Source organism: Cheilinus undulatus, linkage group 6 (assembly GCF_018320785.1).
Source record: "Cheilinus undulatus linkage group 6, ASM1832078v1, whole genome shotgun sequence".
NCBI classification, from domain to species: domain Eukaryota; kingdom Metazoa; phylum Chordata; class Actinopteri; order Labriformes; family Labridae; genus Cheilinus; species Cheilinus undulatus.
The window spans coordinates 24,014,547-24,039,427 of NC_054870.1; the positions used below are offsets into that span (position 1 = coordinate 24,014,547).

General features: G+C 40.1%; 1 protein-coding gene across 5 annotated transcripts in view; it reads left to right on the forward strand.

Moving 5' to 3' along the window:
• The window catches only part of ehbp1 (EH domain binding protein 1), a 208,616-nt gene that overhangs the window by 59,816 nt on the left and 123,919 nt on the right, over nucleotides 1-24,881 (forward strand). For all 5 annotated transcript variants that reach the window (XM_041789429.1, XM_041789430.1, XM_041789431.1 and 2 more), the window contains exons 6-10: nucleotides 7,158-7,339; nucleotides 11,734-11,873; nucleotides 16,332-16,469; nucleotides 17,721-17,985; nucleotides 20,197-20,437. In XM_041789429.1, the coding sequence (XP_041645363.1) occupies nucleotides 7,158-7,339; nucleotides 11,734-11,873; nucleotides 16,332-16,469; nucleotides 17,721-17,985; nucleotides 20,197-20,437 (966 nt within the window). The remainder of the gene's footprint in view (nucleotides 1-7,157; nucleotides 7,340-11,733; nucleotides 11,874-16,331; nucleotides 16,470-17,720; nucleotides 17,986-20,196; nucleotides 20,438-24,881) is intronic.

Here is a 24,881-nt window from a genome sequence, read left to right on the forward strand (position 1 = left end):
CCCTCCACCACCACCTTCAATATGCTGACTGTTGAATTCAACCAGAGCCAGCTGATTTTAGGTTAGAGGGCTAATCGGTGCTACCCCAGGGTTATTGTATGGGCTAAATTGAGATAGGCTTTTATTTTTCTGAACCCTTTGAATACAAATTACTGAGGCCTTTGTACAATTCTCTTAGGATTTGAGTTTTGTAACCCCTGTTTCCATATCCACTTTAATTCAGCGGTTTCTATAGCATAATTTTAAGAGTTACACTTCAGTAACATGGGAAAAAAGAAAGAAAATCAATAGTGTTGTATGATAAATGAACTCTTGATAACATTTGTTACTTATCTTTCACTTATGCTTTATATTTAGTCTACTGATCAATGTGAATAGCTTAGATGTTGTTTAAAACATATTAAGCTGTTTATGACTGTGTTTTTAGTCTAGAAATGTGATCCATCTTTCTGACTTATTTAAGTTGCTGCAATTGTGTGAAAGGGTATATAACCTGAAGATTTGTCAATAATGTCTAGTAGAGATGTAATGTTCACAGAGGTAAAAAAGTGTGTTTTGAGATAACAGTCCAGTAAGAGTTAAGATCAACAGAACAAAAACTCTTCAATGCATATTTCTAGATTTCTCTATTTAATTGTGAACTGAAAGTTCAACTTACTGATTGTTCAGTGTAGTGTTTTTTCTAGAACTACCTGTCATTGTTGCAGCCTATTGCAGGGGCCAGCAACTAAAATTCTTGGCAGTCTGGTTCGACTAAATTCCCTTCAGCAGAGGTCCATAGTATAATTTCATCTAAGCTGTTAGATAATTTAGTCCAGTTCATGAAAACATTGAAACAACGGTATTTCACCAAGTTAAGGTAATGATAAAAGTATAATAATCTAACAATACCCAAAAATATCTCTCTTTGTTAGTAATCTTTCCTTATTCCAAAGCTCAGTTTCTCTACTCTTCCTTCACTTTTGCCGCTGTGTTTCTGAGACTTCCCTTAATTCTCTGTGCGCCTCTGCAGCTGTAGGCTGCTCAGACACCTGCTGCTTAACTGGCAGGGCCTCATCTGAGTGAAGCATCTGATTGGCTGAGTAGTGAAACATGTAGCTACTGCTAAGTGAAGAGGAGCTGCTCAGGTCAGAAAAGCTCACCATAAATGAAAAAAAAGCTGCCCAGGTTGAATGAGGAGCAGCCATAGGAATAATAACAGGTACACAAAGGTCTGGATTGGATGGGCACAGGGCCAGATCAGGGCCGCGGTCCGCCAATCAGTGAACTCCGGCCTTTGCTGTATCAAGCATGGAATAATACTAAAATGATGAGAAAGGAAAAGCATTGCAGAAATGAGTACATATTGTTAATAAATAGCATTATCCTCCTAAGACCCTGCAAGTACACATCAGAAAATAACATTTTCACTTTCCTATAACATAATTATGATTTCTGCTATTACTATGAGATAATTGTCAGAAATGTCCACTGAACTTCAAATTACTTGTTTGAATGTTGGAAGAATTTGCTGTAAAAATGACAGGCATTTTCAGTAGAAACCTTTGGTAAGTTGTTTGGATATTTTGGTGAATTTGCTTTTTCAAGTATTTTCATGGAAATTTAAAAAATATGTTTTTATATTTTGGAGGGTTTCCTTTGAGTTTCTTTGGAAAGAATTTGCTTCAAATTTGTGTGCCATATATGAATATGGGAAATTTATTTGGGAATTTAGGGGGATGGGGTCCTTTGAAATTTTCAAGAATTTTTAAGGAACTTTCAGGGAATTTGTTTGGGTTTTTGGGCAGTCAATTTTAATTGGTTTTGGGGAATGTATTAATATTTTGTTGGAAATTTGATAAGACATTTTTGGGAGAATTGGCATTAAAATACTGGGAGATTTGCTTGAAACTACTAAGAAATTTACATTGAGTTTTTTAGGGGGGACCATTTTTAATGGCATGTTTAGGTTTTATGGTAAAGTTGCACTGAAACATTTCAGGAGTATTTCAAGAAATTCTTTTCATGGGACACAAAAATATGTTGACAAAAGTTTAGGTCTTTTCTTTGAAATTTTGGGGGGAATTTGTGTGGACTTTGAAAAGAAAGATGTCCAAGAAACTCAGATCTTTAGCTATATGTAAAATGTGTTAATGCTTTTAAGTCCTTGTTGGTCTATCAGCAAAATGACTTCACCTTAACTCTCTCAGTGACTAACACCATTTCTGACTGAGGACCCCCAACAACTTTTGATAAAAACTAGCCTAATTGTTGTTCAAAGAGGAGACTGAGCTTTTAAACCTATCAGGCCCTACTGATCTCAAATAAGTGGAAGAAACTAAAATGCATTTCAGACAAAAAACCAAAGCATAAATTTGATGGACCACAATGAATCTTTGCATTAAAATTACAAATAAATTAAACCATGTCTAGATATTTTCTTACACACCACCTAGTAAATTTTGCATAATAAATTTTATTTTTTAAATTCTGCACTGTTGGTATAGTCCATTGCCTGTGTTTAACTGACCTCAGGTTGTCCCTCTCCTCCAGTTTAGGATTGTTTTGTTTTCTAGCAGCAGGCTTAAGTCAGATAACCATCTGCTTAATGTTGAACCAGTGATTCATCCTTGTTGGGATACAAGAATCACATCTTTCTCAGTAACATACAAAACAACACCTCTTAGACTTCAGTTATTTTCACTGTGGTTGTATATGGTTGTCATGTTTTCTCAAACAATCAACATAAAAATACACGTTTGTAAGTCTCTGATCACAAGAAATGTGGAAAGACGAAGAATGTTAATTTGCGGAGTGTTAAACGGAGGTATTATATGGATTAATTTAACCTATTGATCATGCTGAAATTGGAAGCAAATTGACTAGTGACCTGTGTTTAAAAAACATAAGCTTATTGGTGCGTGTGTGAGATTTGTGTCCCTTTTCTTTTTGTTCTCCAGGTTTTGACTCTACCAAACTGTCAGTGTCTGCATGTTCATTTGTGTTGAACCAGGTCTTTACAAAGAAGCCGGTTTCTTTTTCAACCCAATTAATCCACCTCTTGGTGACAAAAGGATCCCTACTCCTCCCTTCCCTGGCCCATCCCATTGGCATTTTGGGGCAGAGGGATTCAGCAGGACCCCCGGGCACCCCTCCTGCCCTGACCCCTGCCCCCCCACCAGGGGAGCATCTGTGGATCGATCTGGGGCCAGCTGGCACCAACAGAGAGGGGCAGGAATGGTACTCTAACACAGACCCTGAACAACAACAACAGTTGCTTCTAAGCCCATTTTAGAAGTAATTAGGCAGTGTAGAGTAACCGTTGGCAGGGTTGCTTGCTTTAATTTTTTACTTATTTCCATGCATGCTGTCACATGTGGCCTGTTTTTTGTGAGTGAGTCACAGTTAGAGCTAACTGTTGAACTTAAGCGAGGCTCTGCAGTTGTTTAGTGATGCAGCTAGGGGGCAGCATACAGCCATTACCCCTCCCTTCTTATTTTATTCTCTCTCTCTTTCCGCGGCCTTCCTTTTTCTCCCTCTGTGCCTGCTCTACAACCAGCACACACACTCTCTCACACACGCTTAGGTATTTAGTCTATGGGCTCACAAAAGGAGAGCATATTGATAGTCGTATCCTCTCTGTAATAAATTAAACTTCTGTATTGTCCTTTGCTTTCATTTTACACATTGTCACAACCTCCTAGTCACCGTAATCCTGGGTGCACCACCCTCATTTTCTCTAAAACACACTCTCACATGCACACACATTGATTGACAAGCAGCATCCAGGGAAATGGAGCAGATTTCCATTGTTTGCTGTCCCTGCTCAAATCTGTAGAGACGGTTATTCCATTATTGTACTGGGGTATTTGCATATCCTTAAGTATTTCCTATTTTCTAGGACCCCTCTACCCCCTTTTCTTCCCCGTCCTCTTTTTACTAAATCCCCTCTTCTAAAGTGTTTGGTGCATTTGGCAAATTCATTCATAACGCTTCTACATGCGCTATTAGCTTAGTATAATAGCTAGAGTGTAATCTGCAGAGAGATAAGAGGTGGAGAGGGAGACTTCTGTTACCCATCTTCCTCTCCACCTGATGGGTTCTTCGTTGGACAAGTTGAGAATGTTGCTGGTGCGGTGATATTTCATTATGTTTCCCGGCCAAAGCAACAAGGCTCAAATGTCAGCACCAAATGTCAAGTGGCTCGCTACTCAGATGGTTGTTTTCTTCTGTAGGTTTTTTTAATTGCTGGTTTGAGCATGGAACGAGGAGGGAGATATGGAGAGAGATGGAAGGATAGGAGGGTTAGGTAAGAATTATTGTGGGCTAGTGACATGAGACGGAAGTGTGGAGAGACAGGGTAGAAACAGTAGAATTGAGGTCAGAGAAGCAGCATTTCCAGAACAATTTATAGCCTATAAAGTGTCTGAGAAAGTCTTAAGTTTTTTCAACAGATTGTTCATCGAAAAAGTATGAAATACAGAGGCAAATAGGAGTTAATTTTGTTTTTTCTTTACTTAGACTGGACAGTTGATAGACTACAAAACTGGTGGAGTGAGAGAGAGTGGGGAATAATGTTGGGGAAAGGAGATGAGAGTCAGACTTGAACCCAGGCCGCCTACTTGGAGGACTAAATCTGCTATACATGGGGTGCACCCTAACTGCTATACCATCTGTACCCCTTCAAATACATGTTTTTTTAATGAAAATATCAAGTCAAATTAATTGAAGCCATTCATTTTGCAGTATTTGTTGTATTGGCTAAGAAAGCTTAACCTGTAGAGAGGCTCTGGCAAGGCCTGCATGTACCAAGATGCATTATGGTGGAGCAGCTGCAGAGGAGGTCACTCACAGTAGGTATGGGGATGCACAATACTGGATTTTTAATGGTATTTCCATTTTAGTCAATACTGAAATACTGATATGTACACACCTTTTTTTAATGTAGAAAGCACCAAGTGTTTCCTGTGCAAAGAGAGGCACAGCGACACGTCTGCTGAATAATGTCAGCACTACTGTTGTTGTCATTGTCCACTGTTGTATTTTACTGGGAAACAAAGTGTTCCTCAACAGGACACTTTCATCTGGGAACATTCAGGCTGTAGCTGTCATTTGCTGTGGTTGTGTTGATGCCAGGGAGACAGGTCCAGGAAAGCGCACCAGGTGCCTGTAAAAATACAGGCAGCTGACCCTTCCCATCCTCGCTCTCCTGAGTGCGTCAGCATTAGACACATAGACTTGCCAATGATACCCAAAGATGAAGAGAAGTTGTCACAAAGGAGTCCAGGTGGTGCCTCTGGCCATCAGTCAACATCAAGGCCTCATGAGAGTATAGTAAGACCATGAGTACCAAAAGACTGACTTTCTTCCTAATAATGCTAGCATATCTGATTTCGCCCAAAAATCTAAAATTGTGCATCCCCAATTTTTACACTGCTGGGTTGGATTTGACTGGATTCTGAAGCTAACTACACACTTCAAAACATATTTTTGTTCTTAACAGTCTTTCCTGTGTAGTTTACAAGTTAAGCAAAAACAGAAACTAAATAAATCCAAGCTTTAATATCCAAACAGCATATTTCATTGTTTCATTCCTTCATGTTTGAATAAAAATATAAAGTGAAGGTTAAAGAAATGATATGAAAACCCAGGCAGTGGCCTTTGTGGATTTTTTTAAACATGAAGAAATTAAGTTAGCTCAAATGGGTTATTAACAAGAAATGAAGTGGCAATTAGTGTTATGTTTTTTTAATTCCCTGCATATTAATGCTTTCTATTTGTAGGTTGCATAGTTTCTCACTATTACGATACCTTTCCACCTGTTCTATGCAGGGATGTCTGTGTGTGGAAGTGTGTGTGCTTGAATGAATGCCCTGCAGTCCTCAGCGATAAGACTGAGATTGAGTTTTCCCCACAGAGCCAAAGCCTCTGAGATGTCTGTGCGTGTGTTTGTGTGTGAAGACATCAGGAAACAGGGCAATGTAAAGAGCTTGTATCGCTTTATCTGACGGACACGCCAGAGCCTATGTGTATATGTATATGTGCTCTCAAACTGGTGTTGTGTGAAAGAGAGCGAGCTGCTCTGCTTTGTTCGGCATTGTGCGCATGAGAGGATGAATCCTCAAGGCTTGATTCACATCTGAGACAAGAAAGTATTTTTCTGTGGTATAATAACACAAGTGTGCGTGTGTGTGGAGGTGCGTGTGGAGTTGTATCTGTATCTTTAATATGTCAATGAAATGAAATAGAGTGGGAAAACAAGCTGAACTGTCCTATTCAAAGAGTGTTTTACCACTGGTTGCTGTTTTCATTCAACATGGCCTGTGACGGAACATGTGCAACAGCTTTTCATTCTTGTGTTGGAACCAGTTCCAACATCTTGTCATGCAAATGGATACATATTGGCTCCACAGAAAAATATGACTTTGCCTATCATACAGACAAAATCAGCAAAAAAGGAGGTAGCCAAAGAGAAAAGAGAGAGATGGTACATCAGTAGTATCAACACAGCACGCAGGTAAACCAGTGTGGTGTTCACTGACAGTGGGATGCTTTCACAGCCTGACATGCACCAGACTAAAACCCATCAGGTTTTTTTGTCAGAGGAAGAGGGGAGGGGGCAGATAAAAGGCTGGAATATCTCCAACTGTTTAGTGTTCATATCTAACAGTCGGTGACAAGGCTTTCCGACAGTTCTCATTTTGCACACACTGTCCTCTGGTGAGCACTGTGCGTGCATACACGCAGGCCCCTGTCACTGATTCCACTACTCTTATCACCTGGTCTGTGGCATATTCCCAAATTCCAATTTGACTGCTAGCCTCTGGCCCAGAGCACATCTGTGAGTACAGTGAAAATGGCTTAAGCATGGACCTTTGATTGGAAATACCAGGAAGGATTTTTACAGCTGAATTCACAACGAGGAATGCAGGAGGGCAAAAATATTAGCTGCCCTGAATTCATCAGCCATCTATGATCAAATACACTTTTCTTCTTTTAGGTGTTGCAATCCCCAGTCATCATCAGAGATGATAGAATACTTGATCCCTAAAGGAAGATGTAGAACAATGAAGGAAATAAGGCCTATTTTCTGGATTTTCTTTTTATAAATCGAGCGCTGTTAAGTAATATGAGTCTGTATTCACCAGGATGTGTTTGATCTTTTTCTCCCTCTACAGGAGTCTCCATCAGGGCGGAGGAAGGCCTTGGCTACCAGCAGCATCAACATGAAGCAGTACGCCAGTCCGATGCCCACACAGACAGATGTCAAACTCAAGTTTAAGCCCCTGTCCAAAAAGGTGGTGTCAGCCACGCTGCAGTTCTCCCTCTCCTGCATCTTCCTCCGTGAGGGGAAGGCCACGTAAGTCTTTACCCCAACATGTAGTGCATATCGACAACAAAGAAAAAGGAAAAAATTAAGGATTATTTTCATAAGAGAGACTTGATATCAACATAAGACCACATGAAGTGGTACACCATCTAGCACAATGTTTTGTATAGCTTCTAGGTATTCACAGAGGTCATGGTTAACTTAATACATCGGTTTTGAGGTCACAGTTAGGTTCAAGTTCGGTTAATCAATAAAGAAAAAGTCCCAGATTTTTCCAGATTTTCCTCAATTTTTATTATGTTTTTTTCTGGCTAATGTAAGTGCAGATAATACTTACAATACTTTACACCATCTAGTTTTATAAAGATCTAATCATGATCGTTGGTACAGCCTGTGAGGTATTAAACACGAGTTAAAAAGAGGAATACAAAAAAATATGCAAAATGGAAAGCAAACCAGAAAACAGCCCAATATCTCCTGGTAAGTAAAATAAATACATGTGCAAATTAAAATATGCGCTTTTTAGAGCAGTGTCTCATATTTATGATTTAGGAAGAGTGCTGTAACACTATTTTGATTTTAAAACAAAGCTGGTGCAGTGATTTCTTGTGCAAAATCCTGACTCGTGTGTCAGTGAAGGATCCCAGACTAGTTCACCTAAACACAGAATACCATCAGTCTGAACAGAGTACTTAAATACACATTTGCAGTCAGTGTTCTCTACTTCTACCAGTCCCTGTACAGTAGGACTGTGTATTTGCAAGAATCCCACGATATGATACGTACTGGGATACAGGGGTGCGATATTTGCGTTATTTTTTGTAATATATATATTACAAACAGTGTAAAGATCAGGACAGGGAGAAACGGGCAGCTGATCTCGCTGCTCTGCCACTAATGCAGAGGGCAGAGAGCAACGAGGGACACCGAACCGTGAAAAACCGTTACACCCCTAAGAGCTATATCATAGTCAGCATAGTGTAGATCAGTGGGTGAGAGAGTTGTGCCTGGTGATCCCCAGTTGTGCATGTAGGAGTTCAGAGGATTTCATAGAAATTTATTGTTATTTTAATTTCAGCGGTTATTATCTTAATCCATTATTTTATTATTCAAGTCAGGGTTTTTTCATTTCCTGTAGCAAAACATTTGAAAGTAAAAATCTTTTGTCTGTAACACATTTTTAACCATCAAACCAGAATTAAAAAGGCTTCATTTCAAGTTTTTCTATACATAGAACTAGAGACGGGGATACAGATGAACTAAACAATCAAACAGTTACCTTTGCAAGTTGGGACCAAAAGTTCTAGTTTTTAAACAAATAATTTATACTTTTTTATTAATAAAGACTCTTAAAGTCACATTTTGTGTTTGTTATACCACAGCTGCCTGCCTGTTGCTAAGGGGGATGTAGCTCTTGCTAAAGGCTGCTGTTATATTCCCATAACACTTTACTGCTTAGATGAAAACCAGCACATTAGATGGATGGCATGTCATAGGGTGGAGCTGTTTGGCATTTTTTAACCATGAAATGGAGCTGAAGTTGTACATGGAAATTCTCAGGTTGACTGCAGTGATACTCTGCATAGCCACATTCAGCACAGGTAAGTGGACATCAACTTCTCAGCAGTACCAAAGGTTGGGGGTGCCAGCACTAGTGATGATTACCACACCATTGTTTGCCCACAGTGACCACCTGTTTAGTATTCTTAATATAATATAATAAAATAATGATATGTGAGTGTTTAACTGTAGACAAGTCTGATAGTCAGAATTTCATTAACTTGGACACTTGGGAACATCCTTATATAGCTGTAACCCAAGTTTGTACCTCTCACATAAACTACTACTACTGCGATGATGACCAATGCTAACTACTGGTATTGTTGATGTGGATTATAAGTGCTTAAAGGAAGATTGATCCAGGCATTTAGGCATGCCTTGGATCAACCATGCATGAATCTGTCTCTGAATGGTGAGAACATAGATGTTGTGGAGCAGTTCACCATTATAACCTGCATAATCCCTTTATCCGCTGACTGCGAGTCTGAGATCACCTGCAGACTTGGACTGGCACATGGGGCGATGGGTACCCTGAGCAAGACAGTGTGGTGTTCTGGGCATGTGGACAAAAGTCAGAGTCTTTTCGTCCTTGGTCCTTCCGGTCTTACTATACTCTTGTGAGGTCTGATGGCCAGAAGCACCGACTGGACCCTTTTCTGACAACTTCTCTTTGATACATATTTGGGCATTGTTGGCAAGACCATGTGTTTAATGCAGACCTGCGCAGGAAGGCGAAGAGGGGAAGGGTCAGCAGCCTGATCCAGCCCACCGCATACTGGGTGCCCAGGACCCGATGGGCTGGTCTAGACGCAAGGGGCGACCGCATATGTTGTTGAGGGGTCAGCTAGGAGGATACCTGGATCAGGACCATCAGGAAGCCAGAGCAGTACAGAACAGGTTGTTGCAGCGAAGTGCAGAACCAGCATATGCTCCCTGAGTAAAGTTGCACATGAAGATTGATCATTTGCATTGAAGGTAAATGCTGGACTTTTGATAGCTGAAAACCTATGTATGTTCAGAGCTTAATGAGATGTTAAGGGTTGACAGACAGTAAGGCAAACAAAGTCCAGACTTTGAAAACGTAATGCCACTTCCCCACAGCATCACTCAGATGTTTGTAGTGCTATTAGTTTAAAGGCTTCAAGGCTCATAAATGTACTTTTGGTGATTTAAAAATTCCACCAGAATTTTTGTCTTTCCAGGAGTGAATCAGATACTGGTACTACACTGAAGCATCAGCCCGAGTCTCTTAAGTTTCCCTTGTGCCATGCTGCTCTTTCTTTTTTGTTTAAAAGAAGGGTTACAGAAGTACTGAAGAGGAGAGTAGTTCTTTAAAGATCATGGTCTTTTGGTTCCTTTCACATGGATTCTATCAAGTAGTTTAGTCAGAATGCAAGCTTCACATTGGTCAAGTTCTCAGCTTTGTAATAAATTACATCAGGATATTTTTTCTGGTTACTGTTATACTTCTACTTTATATGAAATAAAAGACACACATAATTAAAGTACACACATTTTACTTGGTCTTACAGTCTCTGAGCAAAGTGTAATTTTAAAGACTCTCACATATCATTTACAGCCTTTCATTCATTCTCAAATATTCCTCTTTGATAGCTCCTCTTTTCATTTAAGGACACACACTCAGTGAGATGTTCATCTTTGTTATTCAACTAATTTGATAGCAGCAACTTTCATTTAAAAGCTGGCACACATGCACACACATTCACTTGCTGAGCAAGAGCAGAGCAACAAGGCCTTTGTTGTGGCGCAGGCGGTGGGTCGATGGCGCGTAACCCTTGTTAACCCTTCAGGGAATGATGTCAACCACACAAACAAACTCAATCACACCAGTTCAAATGAGCCTCCGAGTCTGGGAAACACCAAACACAAAGAACAGAGAAGAGAACACATTGATTATGATTGAGTGGTGGCATCCAGGGAATGAGGCAGAGTACACAAGACTACATTAAATGCAAAGAATACTGTAGATGTTGGTGTTTCCATGAATAAAGTGGTGGAGGGGGTTGAGTAGAAAACAACGATTAGAAAGATTGACAGAAGAGAGGGTTAGTAGGAATGGGAGAGAAAGGCTAAAAATGTGAGGTTTTAAGTCTTAAGGCTGTTTTAGACTGGAAGTGTATTGTGCTGCTTGCAGCTGCTATGCGTGTCTTCTCTGGCACACACCATCACTGCTTTCATACCAGGCATGTTTATGCCGCATGTTGGCCGTGTCTCCCTGCTGTCAAAGCCCTCTCATTCTTCACAAGTTTTACCTTTATACACCTCCCTATCAGTGACTTGATGCAGTGTGTATAGTGGAACCATGCCAGAAAGAATAAAAAATAAAGAGTGTTTTGTACAAGCGAAGGGAGCTTCTTCAAAGAAATGCTAAATCAAGCTTTTACTCTGAAAAGCACAAACCAGAAATGTACTCATACTGTCTTTATCTTTCCTGTGACATGGTACCGATGTGGAAACAGAAAGGTACTGAAATTGAAGTTTAGAGAAAAGCTTTATTAAAAGGACACATTTTAGCTTGTGGCCATCATCTGGATTATCGAGAAAACAAAGTGCAAACACATTCCATTAAGATGGACACACATATTTGTTACAACAAGGTGAATTGGCTTTCTATCATTTTCCTGTCTATTTTGGCCAGGAACCATGTGCTGCACATGGAAAAATTAACCCTTGATTCTCTATCGTATCACTTTTGGTACTTTTGAACATTAAAACAATGGCTGTTGTATTGTATAAGCATGTGGTATCAAAAAATACCAAAGTGTCAAATGTTGATGTCCTTGCTGTGAACATGAGTTCCTCTGTGATGGGTGTATTTGCATTTTGTCTGTTTTATTATCCAGTGATGAAGACATGCAGAGCCTGGCCAGCCTGATGAGCATGAAGCAGGCTGACATTGGCAACCTAGACGACTTTGAAGAAGAGAATGAAGAGGATGAGGAGAACAGGGTTAACCAGGAGGAGAAAGCTGCTAAGATCACAGGTAAAAAGCTGCACAAAGCACTTTATTTGCTTGACATGTGATGTGTTTTTTCATTAATGCATGAGATACATCAGTTCAAGCTAATCAAATTCACTACGATAACTGCTTTGCTGTAACAAAACTTTGCACACTGGCATATTAATATGTGTCCTGTGCTGTCATTAAGAGCTTGGTTAATGGTAAGTCAGTCTGTTAAAACAGCTATGGGCTCCAATTCACCTGAATAATTAACCACAATAACTAAGGCCTCACTGGGACACCAACTTCCCTTCTTGATTCCTTCTGTTTTCCTAAGTTTCAGCTTCTTTGGGTGTGAGCGTGTGTATGTGTGTATGTCAATAAGTGACCATATGTGCATTTATGAGATTCTGTTATAATACTGGGCCATCTTCAGGTTTCTACAGTTGCTTGCTCTCCCCGTTACCCCTTGTTCTTTGTTTTCCTCCTGCTTTGGTGGACTGGTCTGTTAGTCGTCTATACATTCATGTTGAGGATTCATTCCTATAGTATGTATCTATGGGCCCTGCTGCCTCCTGCTTTGCTTAATCCAACTTTTCAAAGCGCAATATCTTCATGTTAAGCTTCATGCTTTCCCTCCTTTCCCTTCCCTTCACTGCTCTTTGTCTCATTTATATGTATATGCATCAAGCGCCTACAGCTATGCTTCACTAGCGAACGTCTCTGAATCAAAGGCCTGGCCGAGCTGCCAAAACTCCCTGCTATCATATTCCTCCCCTGCATGCTACCTATCCAGCAAACCACAGCAGTAATACTAATGCTAGGCTAGCCAGAGCAAACACTGTAAGGCATACGTTTTCTTTTATCATATGCATACAGCATGTAATATATAAAAGACAAGGTATTACTGTATAACTAGAGTGAATGTACTGTACATCTTCATGATTAGGATTTGTGTGTGCTTGAGTGGGTGTAAAGTTTACTTCAATGTTCATCTAAGTATTGGAACCTCAAAACAGGAACCTCAGAAATCAAAATTTAACATAAAAGTAGAAAAAAACTTACTTTCAGCCTTTCTTCCTGCTTTTGTGTTTGCTGTTTAGTTCATAAAGCTTCTAAGACAACAGATTAGCATTGAAGCTGTGCAACTGCAAAGTACATCAAGGAATGATGACTGAAATACAAAATATGTGCTGTATTTATATTAGTGTTGAAGGTCCATGCTCTGAAATTAGTGTATTTGTTTCAGCTGTGAACATTCATCTCTACAAGGTGTTTTTTTGAATGAGTATGTGTGGATGCTTCAATGGGTTGTTATTTTGCCTTCTTCACTCTATTCTTTCTTCCTCCCTTCCTGTATGGCCCTGTCGTTTACAGAGATAGTAAACCAGTTGAATGCCCTGAGCTGCTTACATGGGGATGATGATGATGATGATGGTGTCCTTAAGCGAGCACGCAAAGCAACCGCTAAGCCTGCCGCTTCCTCCCAAGGTCTTTTTTCACCTATCTTCCACCCTTCTCACTCTGTGCTCCTGACTCCTCCTACACTATGTTGTGAACATTGTGTGACCTCTACACTTATATCATTTTTGCATTTTCTTTCCATACAGTTTTTTTAATCATTCCCATTCCAACATCCTCCTCCTTTGTGTTTCTTTCTCTTTGGTTCAGTCCATCCCTCCATCCTCTAATCATTGTTACATTTGGATTGTGTTGTGCTCATGTGGTCCTTCAGTTTAATAGTTATGTGCTGTACAAAGTGTTGTGAAACACATCAGTTGGTGTTGTGATTTTGGTTGCTGTTGTATATTTTTGACACTGTGGCCATCCCCATTTTTTTTCAACTGCAATTGGTAGTGAACCAAACAGGGTAAATGGTATTCAGGCAAACTGTTCCTATGTAAACTAGAAAATAAAAGAAAACCTTTCAAGTTAAAATTAGGTTTGTGCTCAGTTTGTATTCAGTTGAGCTCTGTATTTTAAACAGGCATTCTTCATGGGCCTCATGCTTCTGTGAAGTTTCAAAGCACAGAAGTTCTGTGGTTTGGACCAAGGCTGCCCATAAGGAGGTAGTAAAGGGAAGAGCTCTGTGGTGCCCAGCTAAACTGGGGGCCCATGGAGGTCAGCAAAATCATGGTCCACTGTAAAGTTAAGCTGTGATAATGATATTTTTAATCAAAATAATAACCACTGTTGTCAAAGCAACAAAACATACATTTTATTTATTGATGCTGTAGGACAAATGTAACCCTTTTTCAAAATGTAAAACCCTTTTCCTTAAACAGAATTACCCTTTTATTGGTAAAGTTAACAATGTGGATAGGCACACTGAACTAAACCAATTGTGAAAGTAATCTTAGATTTCAAAGCTAGGCTAATATGTGCACAATCATCAGGGTGCCAGAATATAAAACACAAAAAGCTGAGACAAATTTAATGAAAAATAATTACATTACTGGGAAAAGGGAAAAAACAGGCAAAGTGGGTAAAACCTGGCAAAAAAAAAGTTGCAAAATGTGGCAAAAAATGGGTCAATAGCAACTTAAATCAGTGAAAGTGGCAAAAATGGGATATGATTGTCAAATAGAAAGTGGCAAAAATGGGAGGAGGGTGGCAAAACAGCAGAAAAATAGGCAAAAAAAAGTGGTGAAAGTGAGCGTCAAGTGCAAAAGATTGGTATTTAAGTGCGAAAACAGCAAAACTGGGTTAAAGTGGCAAAAATAAGAGAAAAGCAACTAAAATGGGTGTAAAGTGGCAAAAATGGGATATTAATGTCTAAAAGAAGTGGAAAAAATGGGAGTAATGTGGAACAGTGGAAAAACTACCTCAACATTGGCAAAGATTGGCGTAATGTGGCCAATAGGGGTTGAAGTGGGGAAAAAGGGCAAAAAACTGCTGAGATAACAGCAAAAGCGAGCATGAAAGGCTGTCCCATTCCAAAGGCTTCTCTCAGTGCAGTCATAAAATGTGGCCTTCTTGCTTCATCCAGTGGAGGAGCCATCCGGTGAATCCTTATGGCCCATTTCCCAAGATTCATTGTGGGAAGATTTTTAAAACAATGATCTCCTCTTAATAGATCAACATTTGTGAATTAACTGTTGACTGATAGTACTCAGGCTGTTGTTCGTTAGCTCGTTAAGGTGCAGCTGTTGAAGATGCTAGGTGACCACTGACCACAGCAATGCTTGAAAATGTTAGGTGGTAAGGGCAGAGACAGCTGATGACACAAAGAGGGGAATTAGCTGTCAGCAAGGCTGTTTCATATCAGTTCACTCTGATTGGTCTTCACCGGCTACAAAGGCTGGGCCCACCATAGACCAGATCCTTTACAGGAATAACCTATGAATTAAGACATACTCCATGACTCTAGTTGTGCTGCTGTGTATCATCATCATCATGTGACACATTTTGTGCATCAAATTAATTGTTAAATAAAACTTCCCACATAAGTGACCATTACAGACAAGAAAAGAACTAACTAAAATCGTAGAAATCATGCTTTGCTGGAAAACAAATTAAAAAATTGATGAGTGTTTTGATTTTATGGTTTGACCCAGGTTCTGTCTGTCAACATGGAAGAGGCTGACTTTATGACTCAAACTTCAGCCATCATTAGGGTGTACTCCAAATGTTTTGGCTTCACTTTCAGGGAGTTGTCGTGTTGTCCGTCTTTCTATACAGTCTCTGGTACTAACATATTTAAAAAGCTATTGCAGCAGCTTCTGGAATTCTAACAGGTAGCGTTAATCTGTTTACTGGGTAGGCATCACATTCCTGTGGTATTTTGGTCATGCGATTATCGTCAGCTCTTTGAACACCCTTGCACACGTGCACTTGTCACAGTCAAAAATGGGTTGTGACTGTTGTCAGCAAGCTTTAAGGAAAAGTGCTGCATCTCTTATCAGCCCCCACCACTTAACATAGTCGCCCAACTTATAGACTGCAGCTCTCCAGACCACACTCACATATACACAAAGCTGTTCTTCTCCTGGCTTAGATTCTCACACAGTGCTCAGCGGCACTTCTTGGCATCTACCTGACACATCCACACTCTTTTCAAACTGACCCACAACCTGGCAGCATGCAGTCGAGCTACAGGGACAAAGATGAAGATGAAGTGGACCGTTCTCAGCCTTTCTGGCTGTTTTCTCCATAGCAACTTAAAACTGCCTTTACAGTGTCCGCAAAGGAACCATCTATACCACAGCACAGACATTTTCCCATACTGCCACTGCTTCTTGTGTATTTAAGTGGACTAAGAGTGGTAAAGGAGCACAGAGGACTTTAGGGAGTGCTCTGCAGCAAGAGAGATCACTTAACCCAAACTGACTGCTCTTTAAGCTTATGGTTCACTCCAACGTGCAGGTATTCGGGTTAGTGAATGTTTCTATCATTTCATTTTTGGGGAATTTGCCCAGTATCTCTAATTCTGGACCCTTTAGTTTTCATTATTCTTAATTATTTATGAAAATGACTTAATGTTGGATTCTGTGGCCACAGAGCTGATCAACAAGCTGAACTTCCTGGAAGATGAGGATCGGGAAGCATCTCCTGCCATGAACACCAATCCCTTTGATGATCCAGATGATGATCTTCATCCCAACCACCTCAACCCATTTGGTGATCCTGATGAGGAAGGTATGTTCAACTCATGCTGAATAAACTGCTGTGATGTTTTCAGCCACTTTGGCTGTATTTTTTTTTTTTTTTTTTTTTTTTTTTTTCATTTTAGACTCTGGTCTTACCAAACAATGGAAGATCAGGTGTTTATCTTGCAGGAGTCAATAGATTGGTATGTGGTGCAAGTTTGAAATTTGGGTGTGCACATACCTTGAATGTATGTAGACATGTAACTGTGGAAGGATGTTCTCAAATTTTCCCTCTCAGACTACTAAACCAATGTTTTTGTTTGACCTTCTGATCAGACTGGTGTATCTGTGTTATTCAATAGCGTGCTCCCACAAACACAGCTCCTAAATCAAAACTTTATAGCCTCTGGATGATTAGATTCCTTTTTCTTGCTTAAACAATTGTATTATTGTTGTTTAAGCACAACACTTTGACAGTAATTTTATTAGACCAGTTTGGACGCATAACTGGTTTGCTGATTTTGTTTTCTTTGTCAGGATGGTGAAGTTGCCTTTCTGTAGCTTTATCTCTGTATGGATGTGTCTCTTGTCCGTTTCCACTGATCTTTTCACAGGGAAGTACTAAAAAATGTTGAATTGTGCAGTTGCAGATGTAACTCATTGTAAATTGACTAATGACTTGACAATGGAAAATTGCCTTCTGTCACATAATTCTGTAATGAATAAGTCTTCTTAATTGGCTGTTTTTATGAAGGATTTCCTTCACCCCTTAGTCATTAATCCTAGATGATAGATAATCTTTTATCTTGTTCTAATGGTTGGCAAAAACAATATGAGTATAAGGAGTATTATTGGCACTTGGTTTCTGTCAGCTTGATATGACTTAAGGTTCATAATAGTTAGATGACATGATACTGAGGATTATCTTTACTTGCGTCCCTTTAAAATGACATACATTTGGTTGGATTACAATTAAATAGAAGTATAGTTTAAGAAACTCATTTGCCAACCAATTACTGTGCAGCTTGCTTCCTTGGCTGACATTAAACCACATTTCAAGTAAACAAGATATTTCTATAGTAAGTCCAAATGCAAATGTTGATGGATAGAAAGAAGTGCCCTTAACTATGCAAATCTGGGAAGTTACTGGGACTCCATTCACAAACACAGTCCAGTAGAGGTGAAAAGGTGACAGGCACTTGCCAGATGAAAATAAATAAATTGAGTCACAGTGTTTATGTTTTTAGGTCTTGTACAGTATGTTTTTGATGAAGCCAGAGCTCTCTCCTCTGTCATTTAGAACCCCCAGCCCAGCTGGTCTCGAGGCAGCGGGTCAACGACAATCCCTTCTATGACCACGACTCTTCAAATCCCTTCAATGAGCCAGATGAACCCGAGACAGAAACTATCCCGGGGAACCCCTTTGACGAGCCAGAACAGGACATAGACCTCCAGCCAGACCCTGAACCCCCAAAACCCAGGCAGAGGAAAGGCGTACGGCCTGTTGACATGAGCAAGTACTTGTATGCCGACACTGCTCCAACTGAGGATGAGGAACTGGATGAGTAAGTTATATTTTACCTTTCTATTTTCTTTTTTTTTCAGATCTTCAATCAGTTGACAGGGAAACTGGTGATACATGAACCCAGATATTGAAAATATCTTTATTATGCAGTAGGCAGTAAGTTGACTGTTTAGAGGTCTAATATTAACAAATGACAATATCAGACCTTTCATATTTTGATTTTAAGTCTCTTTTATCTTCTCTTTTACACAGCACATTTAACCTTTTGTTTAAGTTAAGACTTTAAAAGTCTGTTGTATTTGCTTGAGGGATTTGGATGAATGTGCTTTCCTAAACTGTAAAGCTAAGTAGCACACTGACATTATGTCTGTGTCTTTGAGTAGCCTATATCAGCAGCAGTCTGGAAGTCCATGAAGCACAGCTTGGTTACTGAAGTGCAAGCCAAGTTGTGTAAGACCCCTCCTTATCGAGGTACTTGGAACCCCCTATTGGGGCAGAGTGACGAGGCAGCTCTTTCAACAGGAACAAGAGCCCTGTTGTTTCACTGCATTCTTAAACCTTGTCTCCATCCTCTGTGGTTCATTCACTCCTTCCCCTCCTTTACTCACGCTGAACTGTCTCCCCTTTCTAGCTTCATTAACTTCCTTAAAAGAAAGGAAATTTAAGTTCATAGATCGTTTATCTTAAAGTTCATGCAGCCTGGAATAAAAAAACAGTTGTTCAAATCTTTATTTCATTAAAAATGCATTATTAATGCTTTATGGTGTTACATTTGAGAAATGGTTAAACACACTTCCTCTCAGCATGCAGGTAGTTTAATTTTGATCTTCTGAAATATGCTTCTGAGCACTTTTAAGCAAAATCCTTCCTACTCCCCTTCTTTTTTTTAAACTATACACCATTATAATTGCATATAAGGTTTGTGTGGGCATGTAAAAGTTGTTACATAGCTATGTAGTTAAGAAATGTTGTAAAACTAAACTTGTAGGTTCTGGCTGATGAGCGAAGCTGTCACAGATAGCCATGTGCTTTAGTCCCTTCAGAGGTCTAAAAACAGACAGGTTATTGACTGCCATGTTTCTTTTGCTCTGTCTCTTACATCAGGAGCAGCTCTCTGCAGAAAAGAAAGTTCAAGAGGGCAGCGTAGTGTTTTGACTGGAGCCTTTTCACATGTCTTTTAGCCAGTGCTGCTCTGTTAAAGCTGCTCTAAAGGCCTGCCTGCTTCTCTTTTCTTCACCACTCTTCTTTTCCCCCGTTGCTGTATCGCTCTGCAGTCAGACAGACACAGAGTGGCTTTAACCTTCTCTTTCAGTCACATACCTATTCAATCAGCTTTTCTCTTCCTCACTCTCACTGTCACCCCTAGCCTTTCGGACCAATGCTCTTGTTTGTGCAGGAACGGTTGTTGCATGTTGAGTGAACGTCTCAAGGCCATGCCTCAGCTTTCAGTGCCACAAGCATGCCTGTATATTGATAACACTCTGGTATGTGTGTTAGAGTGTGTGTGTGTGTCTCTCAGTGCCTTCATGCTCGGACCTGTCTGTCTGTCAGTGGCCGACATTGAGTAGTAAGGATATGAGGTCACTCAGACCTGACCTCAGTGCACCTGCATCTTCTGTTACCTTGTTGTTTGTGTGTTGGTGATTATATTGCTCGAAACTCACATCACATAAAGCAGTTTCCTCATGATCAGTTGAACAATGGGAACTTGAAGCAAAGGTGGTTTTGGATTTAAAAAAACATCTGTGATGCAATTTCTTGTTTTAGTAATAAACAATCACAGTGTTATAGTACTATAGTCATTTGAGACAGTAAAATTCAATATTCAAATTTTCTGTGTATTGTTATCTACTTTTAAAATCTGTATGGTAGTTTCTGTAATTTATTACATTAGTGGCAGTTTGCGTTTGTTGTAATGTAAACAGGGTTCCTATTTTATGTGAATGTTAATATTTTTATGCTTTCTGTGCAGCTTTCTAACTGCAATAATAAATAAATATGATGTCTGTATGACTGAGATCCAGGTTTAGACATTGACAGTTGCCATGGCTTAAACAAAGCGACTCTATGGCCACATGATATAAAATTTAGACATGGATTCAGTATTGGTTAAAAATTTAATGGTTTGATGGTTTAATGGCTTGTGGTGGGTCACGGTTTTAAAGCTTTTGTCTGTCTCAATAACTCAAACACTCACCTTTTGTCCCAATCTTTTTCTCTTTTGTTGCCTCTCCTTTTCCTCCATTCTCAGATCCAACCCATTCTACGAGCCAAGGACATCGAGCCCTGTGCAGCCCCCTACTGGCAGCCCCTCCCTGGATGTGAGCGGCAGCCAGAAGAGGAGGGCTCCTCTGCCCCCCAGTTCCAGCCCTTGCCCCAGTGTGTCGGTTCCCAAACCCAGCTCGGGCCTTGACAAGGAGAGAACCCAGCCAGTTGGGCCCAGTGCAGTTGCAGCAGTGATGGGGAGAGAGCTGGCCTCCTCGTCCCCCAAGGTATCCAAGCTTTACCTTTGTGTTAAAAACTTTAAATCAAATGTATTCCCATAACACAATTATGTGACAACAGCACATTTAATATCAGCCTTGTAGTCTAGCAGTTACAGCAGATTAAGGATGTAGCTCAGTGGATGGTTGAAAGAGGAAATAAAGTTGGTTCACTGAGCAGTTTTTCTAAAAATCTTAGAACACAAGCAGCACTTGAAGAACTTTGAGTAACAAGGCAGTCTCACAGGGCAAAACTTTGGTTTTAGTCAAATATGGGCAACAAAGAGAAGCTGAAGTATATGTCTGATATGGGTTTTGTTGTACCTTGTTCTACCCAAGCATATTAGTTGGCTCAAAATTGGCATTCAAATATGGCTCAACAGGAGGGCTTCTTCTTTGCAGTGTTAGTGAATGGTAAAGCCATGCATACACTGTATGACTTTCCACTGATTTAAACTTGAGTTTTCATTTGTTGTTCAGTGTACAAGGGGCTGCCCATGGCCCATCCAGCTTCTCTTGACCGGCTAGATGCTGTAGATTTCAGGCATGTTTGATTTTTTGTCTCACACCTACCCACACACCCTGATGAGAGCAGAATCCCCAACTTTGGGGCCTTTTTGATGTGCACCCCCCAACTATAACAAAGGAAACAAAAGAGAAGGATATAGGCCTACCTGTGGACCTCCGGCCGATAAGAATATTTGTCATAATTCAGCTGCTAGTTGTGTTTGCTGGCGATGCTATTTATGTGTGTAGGAGAGAGACAGTGAGTTTTAGTGGTGTTAGTCTGTTAGACTTTTCGAAGTAAACTTTATTGACATTTGTTACAGTCTGTTCCTACTTCACTCGTACAGTATGAGCACGTAAATTGCAATGCATAATGGTTATGCACCATAAAACAATTCAGTCACACAGTGTGTGCTGACACTCCACTACAACTGTTATAGAGTCAGCTTAAAAACTGCACAGTGTATCCCCCGCTTTAAATGTATGCTAGGGATGCACGATAATGGATTTTTTTCTGATATCTGATGGGCCGAAATTTATGGATTGATTTTAGTTGATGCCGATATTAGTACCGATATTGTAATATGTATTTCAGACTCAGAACTTCAATCATTTTTGATGTTTAAGGATGATCAAAGAAAAAAACTTGAATAATTACAACCTCCTTTGAAGTTTAAAGATTGAGAATGAAGAAAGAGAAAGACTTCCAACTGACATAGGTCTGTTGGTCCAGCCTAAAAATGTACAAACATATTAGTAAAAATGGTCAAAATCTACAGTTGATACATGCTGATATTCACAGCCAAAATATAGGTTTTGAATATCGGCAGATATCAATAATTGCCTTTTTAAGCTACTATATGACAATACCCATATCAGGCCGATAATATCCTGCATCCTTAATATATGCTATTGTAAATATCACCGACTTGGGAAACCCAAATATAGTAATAAGAAAGACATATTTTCTTTTTTAGCTACAGCTAGATACATTCAAAAGCTGCAGTGTTACTTTTAAATTCTCCCCTATTGATGCTTACTTACTTACTTACTTACTTACTTATATGGCCATCTGCCGAATTATGTTGCAACGGAAATGAGTTGCAGTGTTTATCTGTTATGTCAAATCAATGTTAGGCTGGCATCCGGTGTATCTAGCTGCTGAATCAAACGAGAGATTTTTACCGGGCAGACAAAGTGACCAGTTAGACAAACTCTGATCTGATTTCATGGTCAGATGTGATTGAAAAAATGTTGTGTTACACCAAAGGAAGTATTGACAAAGGATTATATTTATCGTCTACATTGTTATTTTAAACGTCAGTGTCAGTATCGGCCCTGATTTTCCCAGGGGATCTTTAGACTACGGTTTCAAACAGGTTGTGAAATACATTTACTGTATAAGGCAGAGAGTATATATTTTACACTGTTTGTTTCAGAGCTGCTGACAACGGTCTCAGACTGTCTCTACTCTGACTCAGTATTTTTAGCACTTGTTATTATGAGCAAGGAACTAAAAATTGTGTGTGTAGGGTTAGTGTGTGTGTCTTTGCCAGTGTGTCCACATCCAGCGGCCCTTACATTAGCTTTTTTTCCGCCTGCACAATCCCATCTTCTGGCCCATTCTTTATGCTCGTGAAACTCCACAGCTCCTCATTTGAATAAAGGTATTTGTTTATTGGGGTGTTTTGTATGTTTATTTATTTATTTAAATTAGGTTAATCATGGCTGAGTCTAATTAAATGGCTGATGGTCACACACACTCACGGCAGGAGTCAGACCACTGGTGAGGAATGATTGGCTGGGGGTGTGGGGATGGGTGTGGGTTAAAAATGTGTGGGGGCTCAATGAGCCTATGTGGGGCTTAAACACAGGGGGCTTAACTACAGCAGAGCGATCACAAGGGGGTGTTGACCCCCTGTGCACGCACATACACAGACACTCACACTTACAAACACACTATACAGTTACTTGTACACACACAAGTCCCTCCTCCCCATGCAGCTAGCCTGCTGACTGTTTTAGTGTAGCTGGGCGGTGATGCTGGCCGTCCATGTAATTATGGCACAGTGCCTTTATCACCCAGCTGCAGTTGCCTGTGACCGTGGGTGAGGGGGCCTAAACCACTTTAATTACCTAAAGCCAGTGGCCTGTGGTGGGCCACACTTCGCCAAAAGATGTCCCTGCCTCTGGAGCTTCGGACGGAGGGGGGAGGAAGCAAGGAAGGATGCAAAGAATGTATAGCAGGTGAGGATTGGGGAGGAGGAGGGGGGTGTTGTGAAGGAGAATAGGTGGAAGATAGTGAAGGCTAGAGGAGAGGACAGCAGCAGGGGGAAGAGAAGGACGATGGCCGGGGAATAGTGGAAGGAGAGATAGGATGTTCACAGTAAACACGGATAGGCCTACAGGGTTTGTTGACATATACAGCGAGTGTGAATAGGTTTCTCTTTCTTATTCACACCAAGCAGTATGACACACACTGACACACACATGCGCAAGCCTTAGCCCATGTGTAGGCTGTGAGATGACCTTTGAATGTATGAAGTCAGAGAGGATTAAGAGGAGACATTCCCACTATGAGAGGCCAAGACGAAACCAACACATCATCACACTATGAACGTGTGTAGAGTATAGATGTGTGCTGGTGTTCTTCTAGTTTTCAGCACTGTAGGCTCAGCTCAGTGCATATGTACTGGGGCAATTACAACCTTCCCCCAAATCACAGCTCACCTCTAACTGGCTAAGGTATGTATTCTTCACTTAAATGTATTTCTACTGACTATACATATGGGTAGATGGTGTAGGGGTAGAGATAAACACACATGCAGACAACTAATCTCAGACTGTGAATAGAAATTGATACATTGAAAGCAGCCATACTCAGTTTTTCATTTACAGTCTGCCCTGAAGGGTGTGGAATGTCTTGAATGCATTCTTTTAAATGGAATCTTGTCATTGCAAACCAAAGGAGATTAGTATGGGGTGTATGCCATTTATCTTTTACACATTTATTCAGAACAAAGGTAACATAAGTGCAGCAGAGGAGAAATATGAGAAAAAGGGACAATAAATTATGACATTAAAATGATGTTAACAACAAAGTATCCAAAATACATACATTTTTTTCACTTTGATGACAAAAACGTTTATGTTTTGGCTTATTAAAAGTCTTCATGATGCTGATTTGGCTTTGTTGGTGGAGCAGGCGCCCATGTACAGAGAAGATGCAGTCCTGGTCGCAGGATCGATTCTAAATCCTGGTGTTGTTTCGTGCACGTATTAACCCCGGCATCTCTCTCTATGCTTCCTGGCTCTCTTAGCTGTCCTATCAAAATGAAGGCAGAACGCTGATCAAAAAGTCTTTGGAAAAAATCCTCTTCATGTATTTTTTGTGAATTCACTGGGCTTGATTTAGCATTGCCCTCTTTCCATCCTCCTTGTCATTGCGTTAAAGCCTACCACTTCAACAACAGTCGGTGAAAAATTCAGAGGTCTACAGGACATATGGTGTGCACCCACTTACTCTTTACACAGGTATTACACATATGGATGGATTTACATTAAGCTTTAAGGAGAGCTGAAAGCTCTGGATTTTTGCCAGATGAACAGACTTTCAACACGGTGATTTCTGAACTGGAAAGGGGCCAGTACTGAGCAACACAATATTTCTGAAAACATTTGGAATACTGAATTGGCAGCGAGATGTGAAACAAATGCTTAGCAAATTCACATTAAGCATGCATCATCATTTAATAGAGATGTAGATGTAGTAAATTTTCTTTCCTTTCTGCAATGTTTAAAAAAAACAAAAAACCTTTTCAAACCCTGGTGGAAGTGGAGAAACATTGTAGAATTTATGTGGGTGATCCACTACCTGCCTAGGACACTTTTTTACTACCGCTACTTTTGTATCTGAAAATACAGGTGACAGCTGGTTTGCTCTTTT